Below are 16,117 nucleotides of genomic sequence, written 5' to 3'. Positions count from 1 at the left end.
GGCAGTCGGAACCGAACTAAAAATAGCCGGAGTCGGATCGGAGTCGTTGGTGCGCCCCAAAGATCACATCACTAGTATATGTACACGTCAAATCGGGCAGTCCTCCTCCGCTTTAAAGAGATGCTGATCAGACAGATAGGACCGAAATGAGACGGCACTTCTATTCGTCTACCAGTGCTGCGCCTGTGTCCGGTAATAGAGAATGCCGAACCCAGAAAGTCGGGGGAAATTTTCGATCACAATCGAAGCAACCTTTTTGAGCTACGTTTTGAAATATCAACATCAAAAATGGTTGTCTGCAATTTCTCCTTTGGTGCTTATGTGTGTTGTGTCCTTACTCGCACCCTCCCTCCCGAAGCGCCGCAGTTGCATAATTTGTTGTTTGCAACAAACAACAGCAACAACCCCCCATCGCACATAATAAAAGGTGACAACCACCACCATATTCCGTTGCGATCTTTCCATCCCCCCCGATGCACGTTTGACATATTACTTGGGTTGGTGTTCCGCTCCCCCAGATTCTACCTCAACCCTTTGGGATGCCGGGGGTGGAAAGGAAGAGGCCGCCCGCCTTTTTTTTTGCAAATCACGCCAAACGCTTCACGACAAAGCATTATTTCGACGATAAGTGATCGGTGGTGTGTGGGTTGAACCGGCACCAGAGAAGGTCGACGAGCTGCTAGGGCACAGTAATGACCGGTGTAAATAACACTGTTGTTATTATTTGATGGTGCCATTTTTCCCCGAAGCAATCAGGGAGCCATATTTACGGTTCGCTTCGGGGGGTTCGAATTGAGCCATTGATGTTTGTGTGTGTGTGTTGGCACTTCTTTTGGAAAGTGCGGCAACAGTGAGTCGACAGTTCATTTGTTTCGTGTTTATTGACATTTTTACCACCCTACGCTCTCGCGGTTGGCGGTGGAAATTGCACTGTAAACAGCGTTAAAATATGATGAACAACAGCATAAATCGTGACATTTTTCTTTGCATATTGTGCGTCGATGAAGGGGAATCGAATGAAGTTGAATGGGTTTACAAATGATAATTCCTGCCCGTACAATCACTTCCACGTTTAGCTGCCGTGTGCTACACCGATAGTTTGTGTTTAATTTGTAGTTTAAATCCCAAAACCATTCGAAACAAACTCTCCCACTCGCTTTCCCTTCCGGTGTGTGTGTGTGATTTTCAAACGAATGAAAAATGAAAGAGGCTGGAAAGTAGTACTCTTTTCCAATTGGAAGCCGCCGCCCCTTGCGAATGATTAAACCGCGCTCGAAGGATGACAATTGTATGGCGCGCTAATAAGCTTAATGCTGCCGCCGCCGGCGCGATATACAAGCTTCAAACAAATTCACGCCCCCGCGCGGTTCCATACAGTCCACAAAACAATATGACAAGTAGAAAGTAGACTGCGCGGGCGCGCAGGGAAGATAATCCGCGAGACGACACTGCGTGCGCGAAGTGTTTAAGCAGCAACACACACATACGCAAGCCGGCAAATCGTTTTTTTTTTTAATAAAGACATTGTACGCACACTGTTACTATGGAACCCGGGAAGGGCGGTAGTAAGGCTCTCCCAAGACACTCGGCACCAAACAACCAAATGAACACACCGAGCGGTCGTGCGCGCGTGACACAAGAGAACAAGGGGGAGACGGGAGATTTTTAAATGGCTTTTTGCTTTCCTCCCATGCTCCCACCAGCTATGGGAGTGGGTGGGTGGATGGGTTGGTCGGCCAGCCGGTGGGATAGGTCGGTTTTTGGACGCTTTTCTTTCCAGCCTGCTCTCCCTCCCTCCTGCTCTCTCTCTACTCCGGTTGGTGTGTGGTTGTGCAAATTCAAGTGAAAGGGATTTCACTTTCGTTGCCTCTATCGTGCAAGATTTTGCATCTCATTCATCATTCATCTTCTTCTCCCCTTGTGCCCTGTCTATTCCACCTTTCCTCTGACTCAAGCCGACGATGACCGGCACACACACACACCCACCACACTCTCACCGATCTTTTGGAGAATGCAAATTCTCACGACAAACGCTTTTTAAAAGTATCGCAACACAAAACAAAAATCAGCTACCAAACAAAACAATGCAACAAACAGGGGATGGGGATGGATGGTGAATAGTAGAAGGTGATGAAAATGAAAGAGCTCTCTCCAAGGAGGCTCACACACACACACACGCTTGTTTTTCACAGTTGTTTTGGAAGATCGTTGGCACAATCATGCTTTTCCAGCTCACAGTGGGCAGGTGGGAACAATTGCTGGGATAAAAGTGTGGGCCACGTGTACCTTTTGTATGAAATATAAATTCGCGTAAAATCTTAGTTAATATTAAATTGCTTTAGATTGTTAAAGTTAGAGCATATGAAAGATTTTTCTAAATTGACAATAAAATATGAATAGTTTTAACGATGTCAAGCTTTGATGATTTTTCTTTTTTTTTTTCACTATTTTTAATAACATTTGAAAAACATTGTATTTATCTTCGTTCAATCGTTTAGGTATCGTTCTTATTCTTTTGGTATTTTCTGTCCAATTTTAGTTTTTGAAGTTTTGAGGTAGTTTCTTTTTTATGAATTTGAATCGCAAATGTAACACTTTGAGTGCCAGACCACTTTTGTTTATGTTTCCCTGGGTGCCATGCACTTTTTGTTTAGAATCAGAATCAGAATATATGTTTATTGATATTTTTCTATTAAGTTCATGTGTACATTTGTTTTGCGAGATTTAGCGTAACGCTCGCTTTTCACCGCTGTAGAGCATTTTGCCAAGAGGCAGTTTGTTTTGGTTTTAGAAAGCATGGTGTTAGGCCTAGGGCCTTTTGTTAACTTAAACTAACTTATCTACTTAACACTATTAGATTAGGAACAAGACAAAAGAAATTCAAAAATATGAAGGAAAGAAGGAAAGAAAAAAAAAATATATATATATATATAAAGTGAAAATTTCAAAAGAGTGCCCTTAGAAGGGGTGAACCTGATATTGCGCATTTTGCTTTAAGGCGTTCTGTTATCACATATCCAATTTCATCTATTGGATATGTACTGGTTTTTTCATATAGCTCCTCTAACCTGGTCCAGTAGGGAGCATTTGCAATTAATCGCAAAAATCGGTTCAACCCTATTTGCACTTTTTGTTTACATTTGTTATGGCTATCATATACGATAGCCATGACCAACAGGGAAGTGTGTTAGTGAATATAAACAAACTAGAAAAATGATGAAAATAATGACTTTTAATACAATTTTTGTTGATTTCTTGTTGTATTTTTATTGTTTTGCTTTGTTTTGATCATTTAATCGCAAAAACAACAGTTGAATGTTATGTATAGATTTTTTTTTTCAAACAAGATACTTCATTGAAAAGCGATCATGGAAACAACGTATGTTGACATTTCGATAATATTTTAACTAATATCTGCTGTACATTAGACAAGAGTTTGAAAACTCACATTTTAAGCAAAATATGTGTGGCTCCACTATATTGATCGAAGGAATTGTTATTTTGCATTTATATTCTTGATTTTCGACCATTTATATGGGTATCATTGAATTATTCTATAAAAAAAGGAAAAAAAAAACAAAAAATTACCAAAACCGAATACATTACAAAGTTATTTAACATTTTGTCGATCTTTTTGCAAAATTTCATGATAATATGCCCTATCTGTTACAAGATATTAGGATTTAAAGTCAATTATTCTTCGCTATCATATATGATAGCCATGACACTCTACGTGCTAAAGATGGTTCTTGGTTTGTGAGAACAATTATTTGCTCGGTCTCCAAACTTTTGTCTTTTTCTTATGAATTTCCTTCGCTTTTTCCACTATTGCCTCAAAGCTCTCAAATACACCAGACTATCTTTGTAACTTATCTAAATATGGAATGTGTATTAATGTCTCAGGTGTAATAGAAAAACTACTGCACGTGTATGACGACCCTCTTCATCTAATTTTGGTTATATGCGCTAAACTGTGGTAGCAAAGACAACAAGATGATTTATATCTATAAGGTTTGATCTCCCGGCCAATGCCCACTGTGCAGCCGGGTGAAAATGCGCTCCAAATTTGTTTGTGAGTGTGGTTTTAACGCGCTTTTCAAAAGAGAAACACTTGCAATTGATTGGCTTGGACTGGACAGCTTTGGCTTTAAAGTGAACAGCACAAAAGAGTTTGATAGAAGAAGTGCATAGACAAAGCGCAACAATTATACAAATTTAAGGTTTTTATAGGGAAATATCTCTAAGAATAGTAAAAACACGTTATGATGTCCGCTTAAAGCTCTTTTTTTTCTGCTATACTCTTTTCCAATACCTCGCCAAACATGCTAGAATCATGTTATAGGCTAATTATTTTACTAAAATCTAAATTTCTACCACCAACCATAATAAAAACCGGACACAATTTCAGCTCTTCTTTTCTGATTTTCTTAACCGACCTTTGCCGTTTTCATAAATCACTCACTCAATTCATTACAATCTACCGCCCCAAAATCCAAACCCCCGCTCACTATCGTTCCCCTAACATTCGCGCTGGCGAATGAGTGTGTGAGGGAGAGAGAAACACAGTAACGGGTTGCCCCCACCGTCCTTCCCAAAACGGTCGCCGATGTTTGGTGGTTGGTTAATTGCTTCAGTTTTACATCACACTGTGGGAATAATTGTTGCCCATTTATTGTTTATGCTCCACCAAACCAAACCAGGATGATGGCCGAGGCCAGGAGAGAGGGGATAGAAATCGAAAACTGCGGCCTTTTTCACACATATTTCCTCCGCCAGAGTGCAGGAGGCGACCGGGTACCATCCGGTGTCCGTGGTGAGGGGAAAAGCCAATTAACGCTTCAACAACATAATACGCGCGCGCGATCCAGGAGTAGAGTAAGAATGTGTTTTCACTTTCTTCTCGGAGTAAACGGGGGAAACACATTCACAACGAATGGAGGACCAGTCGGTCGTCGATTCCATATTAGTTCATCAGCAACAATGAGACACACCATTCGTGCTAACCATCGATCATCAAGGGATAGGCACTCTTTCTTTCTCTCTTTCTCACTCTGGCTGGAAAAAAGGAGCTGGAGTGGACATCTGATACACAGGACCGGAAGCAAACAATCGTCATCAATTTTCGCTCCATTCGTTGGGTGTGATGCAGGACGACCCTGTTTATCCTTGTATCTTTATCTCGCGCCTTTCAGTGTGATTGGTGATTGAGCTTTTAGGTGCTGAAATTGACGCACCAATGTCACATTGACTTGTCATTTGCCACCCGTCCGGACTTTGAGATTGGATTGGCTGGGTGAAGGAGATAGAAAGGGGACACACACACGGTTACATTTCCCCATTCGGTATGCTCTATCAAGTTCATCAATTAGTACAAGAGGATTCATTTTTGTGCTGATGTGTGCTGTTTTTTTGTTTCTTCTTTTTTTATCACACTCCCATGTTGATTGTCTTTTCTCCACAACCCGTTTGTGACAGAAATCACGTACCCTGCGGCGGCGGAGTGGCAGCAGCCTCCCTCTATCTCTCTCTCGAGGTGTGTCCATGATGGCGCTTAGTTCAAATTAATTGAGTTATTCAATGGGACAGACGACGGAATTGACTAAGCGCTCTGCTTCATCTTTCTCTCCCAAACGATTGCACCCCCGGGGCAATGGGGGTGGAAGGGGTGTTGGTAGTTGGGAACTTCACTCAATTAAGGGGGAACAGTCGGACCATCGGAGCGAGGTGGCCTCTGGGATCCTCTTCGATTGGTTTCATAGCCCGAGCCGTATGCCCGCAGTGATACACGGGCAATTTTGGTGTAATTTCCCATCTTCACCACCACCCAGGGCAGGGAACGCGGAGGGAGAGGGTGTGTTACACCCTGTTACGTTGCACCGTTAGAGATATTCCGTTAGAGGAAGAACAGTGTCCCCCCGATGGAAAGGTGGGACAATCACACGAACCAATAAAGCACAAGCAACAAGTGGGTTCATTTTTAGTCGAAACTCGTTGCGCAAGTCGTTGTGGCGTTGTTGCGTAAGCAAATGGTTCAATTGTTTTTTTTTCGGAATTGAGTCATTTGGAGGTTTGATGTTATAACAAGCCCACAAGAACACGGTGGGTAAAGTTGCTGTGAGAAGCTGCGCCTAACTGGCAATCACTTAAAACAGTATCAAACACCAAATCGTTCTGTAATTGAATGTCGTAAGCAGTCATGCCAATCATGGGGGGTTAATTGTTGCCGAACTTCTCTTAGATCACTCCAATCGCCGACCCTGTCTCATTTGACCTCTGCGCAATTACGGAGCCATGTTGAACTCTGGCGGAGCGATTCGATACAGTTTCTCCCATTCTAATCAGTTGCCACGCTTCAGCTTACCCAAAAATATCATCCCGTCTTAATTTGACTATGAAATAGAACGACTCGCAATAGAATGTAACGACGAACCTCTTCACCCGGCGTCTATCTCGCTTCCTCTCTACCGGTGTTTGTGTGTTTGCCGCCAGCAACCATGCCTCCCAAACACCAACCAACCAACCCGGCCGGCGCAAATGCCGTGCAGATATTAGGATTTCGTTATTAATGCTCAACTGCAGCATCGTCCATAGGGTCGTCGCTGAGCCGGGTCAGCAGCAGCAGCCCGAGCAGCACGCCAACCGACTCGGAATCGCACGGCGGCCCCGGGGCGCAGATCATCTCGAGCAGCCATTCGCAAGCGTACAGCCTGGGCCTGTCGTCGCACAACTCGGCCGGCGATCATGACAGCGACGATCTGGGCATACTCAGCGGCAGCGCCAGCGGTAGCATCAGCGGCAACGGCATCCCACCGCCCATCGCCAGCCGCCCGGAACGGACCAAATCAATCGTAAGTATCTCGGTGCAATTTTGTATTTTCCATTTCTTCTCTTCGGTCAACACACAACTTCTTCGGTAATGGTATGCAAATGTCCAGAATGAAAGGTATTGTAGGAATCTGGTGCGTGTTTCCCGAACAAATTACCATACTGTTCTAGCTTCGGAGCGCCAGGGGCGCTATTCCCTTCATTTTTTTTCCTTGTGGAATTTCCCAGGACCACTACCATGTGCTTTTACAAAGTCCGTGAAAAAGTATGGAAATTAGAAATCATTCCCTAGTAAGCGCCTATGCTCTGTAAAGGTTACTGCTACCATCCCAATGATCTGTGACAAAGCAACCCGCCAAAAGAAAGCAAAACAAAGGCTCCTAGGATGCCTCGGGAAGTCATCCTTACGAATTGTAGGAAGAGCAAGCAGAAGGAAGATCATAGACCATAAACGTTCCATAAATTCATAAAGCATTTCCGAACCATAGATTCTCCATTTATAAAATAGCTTTTTGGATGGATGAGTTTGACATTCCTCATCAAAATTTGTATTCACCAAGGTCTCTCTTTCCAAGGCTCTGATTGAAAATCTTCCTCATCGAAGCGAATGATCGGACGTGTCACGTATCACGTCTCTACCAGAAAATCCTCAGAAACTCAGCAGTTGGTGCTAGTTGTAGAAGATCTCGCCTAGCATATGCTCAGGTCACGAAAGGTAGAGGAAACAGTTCTGAGTCTGAGAGAGGCACGGCAGGTAATTTGTTTACTGGCCCAATCGGATTATGACAACGTGCAAGAAAGGACACAACTCCCTTTGCATACTTGGATGTTAATTTTACCTGCCAAGATCTACACACACGCACACATGATCTGTGTGGTTATATGTAGTCGAGTCCGAGTTTTCTAGTTCTAGTTCGAATGGAACATTGTTTTAAACTTCCCAAGTAGTCAATTCCGGTGTAGATAGTAAAGCAACAGTAACCGGAAGCAGCTGATTGATAAACAAAACAAAAAACCGGATTTCCAATCATTCTGGAATGTTCAAACTTCCAGCCAACAGCGCCGGGATTCCCCACGTTGGTTTTCATTCATTTCCCATTTCACATTGCTGTCCCCGTTTACCCTCCGTGTAACCTTGGCATGTCGAAACTCTTACCCGCGATGTGAAACTCTTACCTAGCCAACCCGAAGGAATCGTTTATGGTGATCCTCCCAGCAATCAGTGCGACCCTTGAAGCCGTGCCGCACCCAAGCCCCAGACCTTCCTACCCGCGTGTAGTGTTCTCTGTGCGTGTGTGCGTGTGTGGGTATGCTCAGGAATGCGGAAAGACCGGATAGAGCAACAAAGGGTCACTGGTGAGAAGGTAAATTGCAATAGCGAAACGCAACAACACCCACCGAAGCGCATGCACAATGGACAATGTTTTTCGGTTGATTTTTGACCAATAAGGTTGACAGTCAGTCCCAACGTATCCCGAATCACCCGAATCCTTGATCTCGTCTCTCAGTTGCTCGTCTTCGATCGTCTTGGACGCACGCACCATAGGTGTTTGGAAGAGCGTGTGCGAGAGCGCGATGTGATCAGTTTGGGGTAGTTTTAGCTGTACTGTTTAAGGGGTAGAAGTGTGGCTAGTTTTTAGACAACGTGCAACGATTGTGTACTTTTACGGGATAAACATTTTGCTTGGCAAAGCCAAAAGATGTTTCAAGAGATTTACAACATTTATCACGAAACGTTTCACCGTACGGTGTCGGGTATCTTTGATCGCCTGTCGCTGCTGCTGTTGGTAATTTGACATTCCCATTTTTCCCCCAAAATAAATTTCGATTACCGTTTTTGTGTAGTGTGTTGCCATTGACCGACTGTCGAGCTGAGACTGAAGTAACCCTTTAGTACATGAAATTAAATCGTATTTTTTTCCTTCTCAACATCTGCAATCCCCTCCACAGTATACACGCCCGATCGATGATCCGATCTCACCGCCAATACCTCCACACTTGAGTGCCGGTGCGACACACCACCAACACCACCACCACCATCAGTCGGTGGGCAGTCACGGGTCCGTGCGCAGCCCGACGCAATTCGACAAGAACAAGAACTCGGTGAACGCCGCGTCCGCACAAACGATCAGCAGCCTGGCGGCGGCAGCGGGCGGTGCCGTGATCGCGCCTGGCCAACCGCTGCCCCAGCATTTGCACCATCACCATCAACACCAAGGTAACATGAACGCTTCCGCTTACGACCATTTCGCTTCCATGCCACTAACCGTACCAATACGATTATCGCAAACGCAACCGTCTAACCAACAACAACAACAACAACAACAACAACCTCCTTCGCAACCAACTAACAACCAACTAACTACAACAACAACAACCATAACGCTAACAACAGTAAACAATAAAACGACAACAGTGGTACGTCCCGCGATCGTTGCACCGCTCGCACGATCCGACGACGATCCCGACGACCTGGACGACCTCCCACCACCGGGGCCCGCCGATGACGCTCCGACCGTTGACGACACGCACGACGACCAATCGCTGCTGCCCGGTGGCATCGCCTGTTCGGCAACGGAACCATCGCCAGCGGCAAACCGAGGGGACGAGGAGAAGGAGGAGGATCCGGCGGCGACGGCTGACGCCGATTCTACCACCATCACGACAACAACAACGACGACGACCACTCCCATTACTACTACTACTACTATTACTACTTGTTCTAACACCACTAGCACTAGTTGTTCCATACTTACTGCGACATCGCTTACCGCTACTCCGGCAGGGCCGGTCCCTCCGGGGGCCAGTTCCGGCGCAACAGTACCCCAACCCACACTCAATCATACGTCGTCCAACCTTACAGCTGCCAACAATGGCCTCAGCAGTGGTGACAGCACCGGCACCTCGGTGGTGCTACCAGCGTCCGCCGCCGCTGCAGCGGCAGCCACCACCCCGAACAACGTCAACAACGGCGGTACCGGCAACCTCAACACGGCGGCAGCAGCGGCGACGACCGGCCCGACGACGACACAGCAGCGCGCCGCCAACCTGAAGAAGAAGAAAATGTCGGACGAGGAGATACTGGAGAAGCTGCGCACGATCGTGAGCGTCGGCGACCCGAAGCGAAAGTACAACAAGATGGAGAAGATCGGGCAGGGCGCGTCCGGCACGGTCTACACCGCGATCGAAAGCTCCACCGGCATGGAGGTGGCGATCAAGCAGATGAACCTCAGCCAGCAGCCGAAGAAGGAGCTGATCATCAACGAGATACTGGTGATGCGGGAGAACAAGCACCCGAACGTGGTCAACTATCTGGACAGCTACCTCGTGTCGGAGGAGCTGTGGGTCGTGATGGAGTATCTGCCGGGAGGGTCGCTCACGGACGTGGTGACGGAGACGTGCATGGACGAGGGCCAGATAGCGGCCGTCTGCCGGGAGGTGCTGCAGGCGCTCGAGTTCCTGCACAGCAACCAGGTGATCCATCGGGACATCAAGAGCGACAACATACTGCTCGGGCTGGACGGTAGCGTGAAGCTGACCGATTTCGGCTTCTGCGCCCAGATCTCGCCGGAACAGTCGAAGCGCACGACGATGGTCGGCACACCGTACTGGATGGCACCGGAGGTGGTTACGCGAAAGCAGTATGGACCGAAGGTAAGCAACGAGCAGAACGACCCCGCGCGTGTGTGTGTGTGTGTGAAAGGGTTACGGTAACGATTTTTCCCTCCCTGCAGGTCGATCTCTGGTCACTCGGCATCATGGCGATCGAAATGATCGAGGGTGAGCCGCCGTACCTTAACGAGAATCCGCTCCGTGCGCTCTACCTGATCGCGACGCACGGCAAGCCGGAGATCAAGGAGAAGGAGAAGCTTAGCACCGTCTTTCAGGACTTCCTTGACCAGTGTCTCGAGGTGGACGTGGATCAGCGGGCGACCGCGTACGAGCTTCTAAGGGTAATATTGTGCCGTTTGTGTTATAAACACACTCACTCCATCGAACCCGCACTAACGCGCTCTCTCTCTCTGTTTTCTCCGTAGCATCCCTTCCTGAAGCTGGCCCGACCACTCGCCAGCCTAACGCCACTCATTATGGCCGCTAAGGAAGCGACCAAGGGCCACTGAAAGCGGGAGGACGTCGTGCTACCATCGGGCACCGCTGGAACCGACGATACTGATGGGCCGCCCGGCGGCACCGCGGCTGACGGCGGGGGTATTAGTAGTAGTAGCAGTAGTAGTGGTGGTGCGATCGCTTCTGCCAGTATTCCTTCGCCGCTTCCTGCTGCCCGCAGCGGGGCAAAGAACTGTTGTGCCGCCGGTGGCAGCAGCAGCAGCAGCAGCGAGACAACACGTGATAAACCCAGTATGGCCAACGTACTGTTGCCGTCCATCGATAACAGCAGCTGCTGCTAGAGCGTTTGTGCGCGTTGTATGGATCAGATCTTTCCGGGGGTGCACGTGAAGGGTTAAAGGAAGGGAATACGCAGATCAGGCCGTGGAAGATTCAGACAAAAAGAGAGAGAGAGAGAGAGAGAGAGAGAGAGAGAGAGAGAGAGAGAGAGAGAGGAAGAGAGAGGATAGAGAGAGAGAGAGAGAGAGAGAGAGAGAGAAGAGAGTGAAAGAGAGACACACACGATGGTTTGTACATAGTAAAAAAAAATGAATTCAGATGGCAGCAAAGAATGCGCGACGCGACGGGAAACTGCGAGACAAACAATACAACAACAACAACACTATTTCGTAAGCGCAAACGAGGAAACGCAAAAGGTGAACAAAGTAAACCTGGCGTAGTCAAACAGAAAAAAAAACAAGAAAAGCAAATACTTTTAGTGTTTGAGCATTAAGCATTAACAAACAAACAAGAAAAAAAGAAGACTAATATTTAATACATAGACAATTTAAGAGTTAAAGAGCAAGAAAGCAGCAGCAACAACATTGTCGGTGGATCGAAATGGCAGAAGAAAAAAAGCCAAACGAAACGGAGAGATAGATGGGTAGCATTGCGAAACACAATAAGGACAGGAAACAAGCAATGTGGATCGTAAATGAGAACAAAAAAATAAGGAAATAACAAATACACTACACCATTGCAAACAACGTGAGCCTGCTCCCATTGCGGAAGCGCATAGTGATAGCATGGATAAGCTAACATGCAACGTGTGCAACGTGTAAGAAAACAGTACAGGCAACAAAGAAAACAAACCCCTCCCTTACAGCATTAATGTTGGTAGCACGCAAAAGCAGGTGAAAATAGATTACTCCAACATATACACACACGCATACACGCACACAAGTACACACCTAAAACATATAAGCTTAAACTTGTTGAGGTGGTCAAGAGAAACTAATTTTGAAGAAAGAAAAAAAACCAATCGACTCTCCATTGTATAGTGTATATAAATAGTACAAAAAACAGGCAAGCAAGATAAAAACAAATAAACAAATAAAGAAACAAAATCTAAACAATGCGCAAAACAGAAATGTGGAACACATGTATTTGCTACACACAAAACAACGTGAATGGCTTAATATAGAAGAAGAGAAATTAAATGCATAATTAAAGTGAATGGATCGAATGCAATGAGAAACTATAACAGAAAAGTACTACAAAAAAAAGCAAACGCAAGAAACTATACCACGTTAAAGATTAAAAAAAACCCTAAAGACCTAAAGACGTTTAAAAAAACACACACAAACACACTTGAGCGTAGATCGGAAGGACACAGGCGAAGAAACAAGCGCGTGTAACAATGTAACAAATAACAAACTAGGTAACAAGCAAATCATACATAGTGAGACATTCAAATGAGGAAAGGAGCGAGACGGTAACAGTAAAAACCAAGCACACACGCAATACACAATTGTGACAAAGGAAAGGAGAAAGTGAAAGTGCCTGAAACAGAAACATACCGAGAGAAGAGTAACCGACACACACACACACACACAAACGACGTATAAACGACGTTAAGAAATGATGTGTTTCTACAGATTCCTACTCCAACACAAACACACTCACACGCGCGCGCGCTCATATTCGTTTTGCGTTTTTCTTCCATTCACCAACAATCGTTTAATGATCTTCTGCGGTGGATCCGGAAAATACAAACAAATTTACAGCTTTTCAGCTTCAAATCCCCCCTCCCAGTTTATGTTATCAACATTGGAAAGAGAGAGAGAGAGAGAGAGAGAGAGATGAACAAACAAACGTGTAGAAACACCATTTCACTTGAAGCACTTATGAAGGCAGACAAGAGATAGAAAGAGAGAGAGAGAGACACGACACAATTCGAGGCAAAGTATTATAATTACATGTAATATAAAAAAGGTGTAACAGAAAGCGTATGCACACGTAGACGTAAAACAAAAACAAATCAAATCAAAGGACATCAAGGGGCCTATGTGTTTGTGTGTGCAGGTTATGTTTAGCATTTGCGTTTACCGAACCAACCACGTTGTGTGTAATAATCTTTCGTTATGATTAACACGAAGTGCGAAGAAATGATAAATTTGCATTTGTCCGTAGGATTAGTTGTGTCTGTGTGAATATGTGTGTGTGTGCGTGTGTATGCATTTTTTTCGAACAAATGTATTCGATTCCGGCTCGTTGTGACGCACGTGTTAGGTTTAATTTAGGCTTTTCTTCTAAACTCGCCCAGCAGCACGCTCGTTTCTCCTCTAAGCGATCGTTTTGCCTACAATCATGTACAGTAAAACACTATTCTGCGTAGATAATGTACCACAACACTCACTGAGTAGGCGTCGTACGACTAAGCATCGACTGAGCATGTTCGGTTGGGAGTGTGTGTGGGGTGTGGCGTACAGTGGCGTTTAACCCACTACACCGACGGTCGTCACCTACTTTCATAAACATAATGTAACTTTATTATACTGAATTATGTTGCGTGTGTGTCTGTGTGTGTGAGTGTGCGAGAAATAAGTCTTTTCTGTTTTGTGAGTTTCGAATTGCTCGACAATAAATGAAGCCCCAGCAATTGGGGGGGGAGGACGACAGATTGGTAAAGAAGGATTATCGTTACTGCAATATGAGGAGGAAGTAGATCCATCCCCCGTCGCTGCTGCACACGGTGACGGTGGGGCGCAATAGTTAAAAAAACGGAGAAGGGGGCTATATTTTTATCTACTTTTATCCGCTTTTTGACCCACTGTATGATATATAGTATGCTTACTTTTTTCTCCTCTCACTATCACTCTCTCTCTCTCTCTCTCTCTCTCTCTCTCTCTCTTTCTCCAAACATTGTAATGCAAATAAGTTAATGCGCACAGGGCACCATAAGGGCAGAGAATGTAGCTAACATAAAAGGGTTAGACGTACAGTGAAAAGTTTGTATTATACAGCGTACAGCAGTGTGGCACACGGGGAAGGAAGGGAATCACACATTAGGAAGAGTTGATATAAGTATAAAACTCACACGAACGAGCCAGCTTAGAGGGTGGTGATGAGTGGTACTACACACGCTAAACTCAAGCGGACAAAAGTCAAAAGGGTAGAACAAACCCCCAAATGTCTCATACATAATGAGAGGGGCATGCATATTATTACATTGCACATGTTGTATTTTTTTCCTAGTCTTTTGATGTGTGTACCACCACACACAGTGGTTTTGTGTGTGTTTGTTTCATCATCATTGCATTTCACAAGCTGGTCAACAACAAAACACCATTCTGTGACATGCGTAGGATTGCAATCACTTAAATTCACCAACACTCACCATCATCAGCTGACTACGGGAAAACAGCAAGTGCTGAGCGCTTTGCTACAGAAGAGTGTAAACAAAAAAAAAAAAACATAGCGCAGGTGTAGCAATCGAGAAATATTTATTCTCCCCCCTTGTTCCGCTTTCCTTTCATCGAAAAGTGTATAATCCTCGTTCAACGCAAAATGCATACATAGAAAAGGAAGCATATTAAAGGATGGTTAGTAATGGAAATGGATGACAGAAGAACCAGGGGGCATCGTTTCGTTAAGAACGTATTGAGAGTAAAAACAGAATTTGCAAAAGAAGAACGGCTGGAGAAAACAAAGATTACTGACCCACAAAACAAAACAAAACACAACACACAACTGTTCAGTTATGAAAGATGAAATAACTAAAGCATATATAAATATATACATAGTGAGCAGCATAAAACATGGAAACTTTGTCAGGTAGCTAGACCGCTGGTGTAGTTAGTGGAAGACGAGAAAAAAAAAACAAACAAACACCTATACCTAGAGGCAAAAATCAGGTAGTGTGTGTGTAGTACACAACAAAAACGCGACAGTGCTTACAGGAAAGACGCACGCCACACAGCAATGATGCGTTAAAAGTGGTGTTGTTGTTGTCTTGTTTAAAATAATATAAAAACACACACATACACACTCACAGGCGAGATGCAAAACGTGTCTAAAATACACGAAAGCGCACGATGATAACACTCATGTAAAATTATGTAAAATGAAGTAAAGAATGGAGGGGGCGGGGGGGGTGAGGGTGACAGCGAAGGAAAAAAAAATCATAGAATAAAGCGCGAATGAAGGCGAATGAGTGTGAATGGAATGAAAGCAGCGCGGGCGGGAAGAAGCAAGAATTACAACAAAAAAGCTATATAATAGAAGTGAATGATCGAAGATAAAAATAAAGAAAACATTTTATACGACATGGTGTATGCGTGTATGTGTGTCTGTGTCTGTGTCTTGGTCTTGCAGCAGCACACCTTTCTGCTGTTTCCAGCTGCTTTGTGTGATTCATGTGCGATATTGGGTAACAAACAGCATACCTCTTTCTCAGCACGCCTCCAGCAACACGATTGTACTTCGGATTCGAAGCCTTTCAGAAAACTCCTGCTTGGTTTGGTGGTTTAGAAAACAGCTACGTAGCGGAATTTGGGGCAAGTGTGCCATACGGGGCAAGAGTGCCACCAAGCATTTTTCCTTAAAAACTTTAGTTTAATGATCAATTGTGTATACAGTTGGTTCCTTTCCAATGACTAGGTATACTGAGCCGAATTTCATATAGACCAATCGATATTCCCCATTGTTTTGAACTGATTTATATTGAGTTTCAAAAATGAGCAGAATATTATAATTTTTTCATCCAACCAAATAAGCTCTCAAAAATCATGCGAACAATCAACCGAGAAAATATTTACACCACCGTATAGCTGAGAAAACGTTAAATTTTTTGTGGGGTTAGTTGAAAAAAACTTTCTTTTTGTCACTGAAAAATTCAATTTCAAAAAAGTTACAACTTTTGGGGCAAGTGTGCCATCTCTGTTTGGGGCAAGTGTGCCACCAT

General features: G+C 44.8%; 1 protein-coding gene across 7 annotated transcripts in view; it reads left to right on the top strand.

Moving 5' to 3' along the window:
* Positions 1–15,479, top strand: part of LOC120948267 (serine/threonine-protein kinase Pak) — a 60,075-nt gene extending 44,596 nt beyond the window's left edge. For 5 of the 7 annotated variants that reach the window (XM_040364410.2, XM_040364409.2, XM_040364408.2 and 2 more), the window contains 5 exons: positions 6,580–6,848; positions 8,776–9,043; positions 9,221–10,479; positions 10,560–10,778; positions 10,863–15,479. In XM_040364410.2, coding sequence (XP_040220344.2) covers positions 6,580–6,848; positions 8,776–9,043; positions 9,221–10,479; positions 10,560–10,778; positions 10,863–10,946 — 2,099 coding nt within the window. In that variant the 3' untranslated portion in view covers positions 10,947–15,479. The remainder of the gene's footprint in view (positions 1–6,579; positions 6,849–8,775; positions 9,044–9,220; positions 10,480–10,559; positions 10,779–10,862) is intronic. The other 2 variants (XM_040364413.2, XM_040364415.2) reach the window with 2 other exon arrangements.
* Positions 15,480–16,117: the final 638 nt, after the last annotated feature.

This window comes from Anopheles coluzzii, chromosome 2 (assembly GCF_943734685.1).
Source record: "Anopheles coluzzii chromosome 2, AcolN3, whole genome shotgun sequence".
In the NCBI taxonomy this organism is placed as follows: domain Eukaryota; kingdom Metazoa; phylum Arthropoda; class Insecta; order Diptera; family Culicidae; genus Anopheles; species Anopheles coluzzii.
Note: the sequence above shows the minus strand (reverse complement) of the source record. Positions and strands in the feature narration are given on the sequence as shown.